At 33.2% G+C, this 7,901-nt stretch overlaps 1 protein-coding gene across 1 annotated transcript; it reads left to right on the top strand.

Moving 5' to 3' along the window:
* Positions 1–5,340: 5,340 nt before the first annotated feature.
* Positions 5,341–7,865, top strand: LOC111410164. The gene is made up of 2 exons (XM_023040393.1): positions 5,341–6,765; positions 7,210–7,865. The coding sequence occupies exons 1-2, from the start codon at positions 5,935–5,937 to the stop codon at positions 7,513–7,515; spliced, it is 1,137 nt and encodes a 378-aa protein (XP_022896161.1). The 5' UTR covers positions 5,341–5,934; the 3' UTR covers positions 7,516–7,865.
* The last annotated feature ends 36 nt before the right edge of the window (positions 7,866–7,901 follow it).

Below are 7,901 nucleotides of genomic sequence, written 5' to 3'. Positions count from 1 at the left end.
TTTCGAGGTGGATCAGCACTAAAATCTATTCTTTTGTAAAGGAAAAATCATTTTGAGCTGATAGATGAAATAAAGAAAATGGCCTCAAGTAGGCGCTTGTTTAAATAACTACAGAAGAATCACCCAAATATGCAGGCCAAGAACAAGCTAGATAATCAGTTGCACACTTGCACCTATCATAAACCATAAGAAAACCAGTGATAAACAGCAGCAGAAAAACCCCACTAACCAAGCTACAATTTTATTTATTTATTTATTATTATTGTTATTTTTTTTTTTGGCAGATTTCTGACTCCACCTCAGGAGCAGGATGCATCCTAAGGTGGAGCTCGAAGCAAACCTACACTACATTTCCGGGGCTTGCCTTGCCTCAACATCCACATAAATAAAGGGTTGTGGGCACCGGGGAACAAGGACGGACCGAGAGACTTCGGACTGTGGGGTCAAAAATAAATTTTTTTCGAACAACGTATCATTAACGAAAATAAATTCATAGGATTAATGGATTGGAGTGGATAACTAATTGGAATTTGGAACCCCAAACCCAAATAACCGTTTCAGCAGCAGAAAATTTAAAAAAAAAAAACTGTGGGGTCATTTGACCCCACATGACCCCATGTGGGTCCGCCCCTGCCGGGGAAGAAGCAGTCCAGCCTCTTCAAGAAAGCTTCGCACTGTAGACAGTAACTACTTGCAAGAACAATGCTCTGAACTCCCCACCTCTTCCCATCACAACCGAAGAAAACCAACTTATAGGCAGCTCAGGATTAGTCATTCTTAGATTTCACCAACACAATATGCATAAAAGTTATGTTTAGAACTATTCGACATTCGATATCTATAATAATATCACAGCCATTAAAATATCCAGTAAAACTTATTGTACTAATAAAATTCTGAAACCACACATATCATCAAATTACACGTAGAGTAAAAACAAAATTCTCACTTAGAATGGCCAAAAATAAATTCCACTCATATTCTGCACTTTTGTTTTATTCTTTCTAAGTTGAGAAACATATATTCAAATACGTTGATTCATAGTCAAAGCAAAAATAAACAAAAAAAAAATAAACATATTATCTTGAAACCAAATAATTACTCAAGAAAGATTAAATTTTTAGCACTAAAATATGCGAAATATAAATAATACATAAAATGCGAAACAGAAAAAATTCTAGCTATTTATTCACATTAAAAAAAGTCCAATTATCGACTTCCCGTAAACAAAATTCCATTTAAACAAAATAAAAAATTCGAAAAATGAAGCACCACAAAAAAATATTTAATTCCATCCAACAATTACATATATAAGTGCATAGAGAGAGAGAGAGAGAGAGAGAGAGAGAGAGAGTAATGCAAAAAATAATTGAATTTGTCCTAAACGACTTAAAATCTTATATTTGAACCAAATCTGATTAAAATGGGTATTTGGATACTGTCCATTAAAAAAAAGGGAGACAAAAACAAAGCCCACTAATAAATAAATAAAATAAAAATTAACCAATCTCAAAAATAAAAAAATAGAAAAATAGACAGGAAGCTTACAACAGACCGGCAATAAACATATATTCACATAGAAATTAGAGAGATTTTGATTTAAAACAAAAAAATTTCAATTTACCATTAAAAACAAATGAGCAACTAAATGGTACAGATGAACTTAGAAAAAAGAAATGATCAGACTTGAGAATTGAAGAGAGGAATGTGTTGTATGAGTTTAAGATTACACCCACTTCGTAAAATCATTACCTTGAAGTAGGCAAAGAAAGTTTACAATTAGGGTAGAGAATGAGAGAAAAACTCAATGAATTAGGGGATGAATCAGGGTAGCTTCGCGCAGAAATCATGTATTATCACACAATCAATCAGAAAGAGCAGATGAATGATTTAGCCTAAAATAATGGACAAACGGTATGATATTCACGTGTACATGACGAAAGATATGAGCAACATGTGTCCCACCAGTGCTTCGCTCTTTTATTTATGTAGAAAATTGGCTTGAAATAGTTTTCGTACGAGCTTTGTTTGCTTTATTTGTTTTATTTTGACACGAGTTTGGAAATGCTTACATATAAGAAATTAATAAGTATATTTAACTTATTATTTATATTGCAATGGCTATAGTGTTTTTGAAAATGTAAGTTCAAACTAGACGTTCGTTAGCTCCTACCAAAAGCAATTCTTGTCATATATGCAAAAAGCAAAAGATCGTGAATTCTGGTGTATTCCATAGAACGATCATGCTTTCTTCTTACATCTTTTTCAAATTTGCAAGTTCGTAATTATTTATCTGTCTTAATGTGTCTATTATTTTGATATTTAATTGTAAAAACTGAAAAACGTCGACACCTTTAATTACACAAAACATCATTTTTATCCAATTTCTCAATAAAACGCTGCAAAATAAAGATTATACCCTTCATTTTAAATTAAAAAAAAGAAAGAAAAATAAAGAATTAATTCCAACTATAGTCCCAATATTTTTAAAAAGTTCAAACGTTTTCTAAACAAATTATTAAAAAAATAGAAAAAATAAAATAAAAACCTCTCTTCTTCTTCACCACCGCCAACTTTTTTGGTGAATAAATTTTTTGACCCACTCAAGTCGACTATGTAACCTTAGATAAAATCTTATCAGGTGTTAAGCCCCGTCAACCACATACTTGATTAGTCGGGTAAGATACTTGACTTATAGTCGAAAGAGTTATGCCATTGCAAAGGACTTCGATAAAGTTGGATGATAAAGTTGGATTTACATCAATCATTTCAAAAACAAATTTTTAAATAATTTGAAATCAGTGGTCTGGATTATGCCAACACACTTTATAAATTCACTTTTGTACCCAACTTTGTTGAACTAGAATTATTGATAGTCGAAATCTTATCACTCAAATCCACCATCTTCAGTTACACGTCATCACATCTTTTCACCGATTTTTCTTGAATTTTTTGTATGAAAAGAATGATAGTGAGCAGCCGGAGATTTTTTGGAATATAACATTTTGGATAAGTATTTAACAGCTCCTTAAATAGTAAATATTTCCCACTTAACATTTGCTTTGCACGTGAGTTGTACCAAACACAGCAAAGACCTATCCAACTTGACCACCAAAATTGTGTCTAATTCAAAACCCACCACTTTTCAAATTATATTATTAATATCGATAGGAATTAAATTGTTTCCAAAGTCTATCAATTTTCCCCTCTTTGGTAATTGTCTGAAAAATATTTTATCGATTTTTTAACAGATCAAATTTCAATTTTAACTCTACATTTAATTGAACACACAATTTTTATTAACTTTCAAACATACATTAACACAAACATTTACTAATTTTATTATTATTTTAATCAAAAGTCCCACAATCCCTTAATCCTCTTTATTGTTTGAGATCCCGATTCTATGAAAACAAAAACATACGTATTTGCTAAAATAGTTATTTGAAAATGTCTATATTTCACAATTTTAAAATCTTCACACATCTAAACAACATTAATATCTACATATGAAATACAAACCAAATATACACTTTGTTCCGACAAGTATTACATAGGTTTCTCCGTTGAGAAATCTAAATCTATGCTTATTTTCAATTCTCCGAAATTTTTTACCCACACAAACTATCATTCTATAAAGAATTCTTGAACTGACACAATGAACACATGAAATAATAACAACTACCAAACACTTTTACTTCTTAAGATTGGTGGTAGAAATAGGACCCCTTTGCCTTGAGCCATTATCAACATTAGGAGAGGACTTGCAACCTTTGCTGAAACTTTTCGCGTGCGAAAAGTATTCCAAGCCTGATGATCGCTGCTCGAGGAAATCAACGCTCGGCGGCTGAAACTCCGACCGTGTTCTCCGGTGAGATGATCCCTCGATCGACTCTCTACCACGAAGAAGGTGGTAGCTGCGGGTGGAGTTCTCGGAGAGGGACCGGTAAGAATGTTGAGGCCTTTGTTTCTTCATGGCGTGGAGGAGAAATGGGATTAAGCCTTCCATATTGAATAATATATATATTTTTTATACTATGTTTTGTTATGTAATGAATGTAGCAATGAACTACTAGCTGACATCTATTTATACGACTAACGGTCAATGGAGTTGAAAATTTAATGGAATCTTGAGGATATTAGAATTCTTATAATTCCATTTATATCCTTGAACCAGGAAAAAAAATGTAATGAGATTAACTTGCACGTGCTACTTCGCCTTTTGATAGTTACGCATCCTTGAGACTAGAGAATACATATTCAAACCTTTCGTTTTTTAGATGTAATTTGTCGCTACTCATGGTTTCACCTAAAAAATTTATAAGTTGACTTGAAATTTATACAGATCCGACCTCCTCCCCCTCCAACTCCGTGAACAAGCTTTTGCGCTTCGTAATATTTTATTTCTTGTTATATGTAACTATGCTAGTATATCAAAATTGTTCAATAAATTAAACAATCACAAGACAAACGGAAAATTTTGTTTCGGGCAATTCAAATGAAGGGCGGGCTAATTTGGTCATTGCATAGGAAGAGTGTTTATTCAAAGAGAAGGCAAATTTTGACTTTGTTTTCATCCTCATCTACAACTGGCGTGCCGTGGGCTGATTGAATGCGCTGTTATATTTAGGTCAAAATGCACAATTTCATATTCCGGTAAATAGACTTTTTTTTTTAAAACTTATAGACAATGAGATTGACGTTCTCTCTATCTCTATCCATATCCATATCTATTATTATTATAACAATTCTAGTACATAAAAAAAGAGTATTGAGAGACGATCAAAATAAAATTAAAAGCGAAATGTCTATATCGAAATGCTTTATCAAAGATTAACGATGATTCCAAGAATCTTTGTTGAAACTGAGGATGTCATGTTTTTGTTGAAAAAATGTTTAAATTACTTATCATTCAGTCAACTTGACGTGAAATTGTATTCATTCTATTAAAGATATCATTTAAATGATACACACGAACTTACTCGACAATTACAATTGATAAATTAAGTGGTTCAACATGATATCGTGTAAAATTTATAATGAGAAACAATGTTTGTACAAATGAAAACATGTCTTGAAAATAAGATTTATACTTTTAGATAAAATATTTCGACATCTTAGCCGTACCATCTTTCTTTCCTATACACAATGAATAATGTTGTTCCTATTGTGGACTATTCATAATGTTTTATATGGCATACATATAGCAGTTTGTTATTTGACGTATTAATATGATGATTATTTATTATATCATGTATCAAATAATAAACTGACATACACCTATATTACTTGGGACAGATTACCGATAATCCTACTATGAATAGCATTATTCATAAGCGATGGACGGACCGGTAGTTATGCTATCTTGGCCGTTGGATATGCAGCGGTCGACCCTTCTAACAACATTCTATTTTCCCGCTATTAGTTGGCTCTTCTTTTTCTGCTCAAGATCCTCACAGAATTCCAGGTCCACTCACTCTCTTCCCTCGTTTTCGGATCCTTCAAGCACCCAATTAGTTTATCTTCTTCCGGAAGAATAATTTCTCTACTGTTTTCTTTCTTAGGGAATTTAAATTGATTTATCGCCAAGAATTGTCAGACCGACGATTTTCTACTTCTTTTTTAAGAAGAACATAATCTAGAAATTGACTAGAACCATCCTGTTTCTGTGGCATTTGGATTCTATATCAACCATTTGATCAAACCCATATCGCCATTTTCTCGTGTTTGGTTTATTCTTTTGGATTTCATTTGGATGTTTCTGATAAATAATCGAAGAAAATATCCTGAATTTGACTTGAATCGGGCTGTTTTTGAGAATTTGGGACTTTATATCGACCATTTGATTTAACCCATATCGCCATTTCTCCATTTTGTCTGATTTCTTTTGGGCTTTTATTTGGATTTTTTGATAAATTGCTTATTAGCATAACTATGGTTTCACTGAAGAATGGGGTTCTTGTAAAGCTTCTCCATGAGATGGAAATGGAAGAAAAGGAATTGGACGATGTGCAGAAACCTGCACTGTTACAAATCAGAAGCATAATTCCTGTATTGGAAGAAGGTAATCTATGGCCTAATAGAGGATTTTTCTTAAAGGTTTCAGATATGGCACACCAAATGTTTGTTTCTTTGCCTCAAGAAGAGGATGAGATGATTTTGGGTAACAAATTAAAACTAGGGCAATTTGTATATGTTCAAAAGTTGGAGAAGGCTACTCCAGTTCCATTGCTCAGAGGCATAAACCCTATTCCAGGTAGGCATCCGTGTGAGGGAACTCCTGAAGATATTGTTTCACCTGGAAATTTGATGAAGTTTCTTCAGGCATCTAACATCGATTCAATTGTCGAAAAGGGTGTCATTTTGGAGAAAAAGATGTCTGAAAGTTCATCAGATTCAAGCAAGTTAGCACGAGGATTTTCCGATTCGGAGTCGTTAATAAAAGGAACCGAGGGCTTGGAGGGTAGATCTCGACAAAGAGTTCGCTCTTTGAGTGCTTCAAAAGCCCATCCAGGTGAAAGCAAGAAAGAAAAATGCCATATTGGAATACCTCCTATTGAGAAGAAAAGTTGTAATGTTGGTGCCAAAGTGAAAACAAGTAGGCCGCATTCTGTTTATAATGATAGTGATTCAGATAGTGTATTATCATCAACTCACACTTCAAAGAGAAGAAGCTGGACTGAGTCAGATATTTTGCAAGTCAAGGAAATTTTTGATTCTTCAGTTGCCAAGCCTGAAATTAGACCAACAGCTCGTAGCACAAATGTGAGTTTCTCGTTCTTCCTTATCTATTTAATTGGAGTCTCTTTTTGATCAGCAAAGGGCTAGATGGTGTTTAAAATTTGGTAAATTAGCAAATTTTAGTGGCTGTGGAATGGAAAAGGCTGCAAGGGTTAGAATTAACTATTATTTTCTGAAACTAGTTGCAGTTAATAAACTTGTGCTGCTTATATTCTGAAAAAATGAGATAAATTTTTGAAAATGACATTTGAATGTTAGATTGTCTATTGTGGGACAATTTGGGAAGTGGAAATGACCACCAAGTATTGTATCTAAATCAAGTTCTCATGCTTGCTTAAAACAGATGGTTAATCGGTAGAAGTTGGCTATAAAATATTATATCTCGAATTAGTAGCAGGTTACAGATTTCAATGCACCTTGGTAATTTGATCCAGGCAAAATCCATTCTCATTATATTGATATAAACAGGTTTCACCTGCACGTTCTGGGAGGTACTGTAGCTCTGATGACAATTTGAGTTCCAAGTCAAAAAGAAGAGATGTTGCTTCAGCTAAAAGAATAGTTAAGGTTTCCAACAAAGGCCAAACTCCTGTATCAAAAGTTGATAATGTGCAGATGTCAAAGTCATTATTCAGTTTAGTCCATGACAGAAAAGGGGCAGAAAGCGGAATATCTTGGAGCTCCCTTCCATCAAGCTTAGTGAAGCTTGGCAAGGTACAGGAATCAAGAAAATGTACTTCCACAAGACTGGTGCATATTATGACTTGTAGCTAGGAAAGAAGAGTAAAACTTTAATTCCTTGCTCTGCATGGTCAAGTAATTTTTTTCCACAAGATGTGTGTATTAATTGAATGTTCACAAATAAAATAATTTTCAACACAAATAAAATAATTTTCAACAGTATGGAGCCTAAATGCCTAATAATATTGTATACTTATTCCCCAATTTTCAGGTGTATTTTGGGTTATACATTTATTAGTTTGCCGTAAATTTCTATGTGTACAAAAATTTTTTTAGAGCCATTTTTGGGTGTGAAAGAGAGGTTAGAGGAAAAACCTTGTATTCTTGTCTCCATTATGGAGAAAACTTGGGGTGGCGAGTGGTTGTGGATGCTTTTCTCTCTTTTTTTTTTTTTTTTTTTTTTTTTTTTTTTTTTTTTT

The sequence above is a fragment of the Olea europaea genome, chromosome 15, assembly GCF_002742605.1.
Source record: "Olea europaea var. sylvestris chromosome 15, O_europaea_v1, whole genome shotgun sequence".
In the NCBI taxonomy this organism is placed as follows: domain Eukaryota; kingdom Viridiplantae; phylum Streptophyta; class Magnoliopsida; order Lamiales; family Oleaceae; genus Olea; species Olea europaea.
This window is presented reverse-complemented; position numbering and strand designations above follow the sequence as displayed.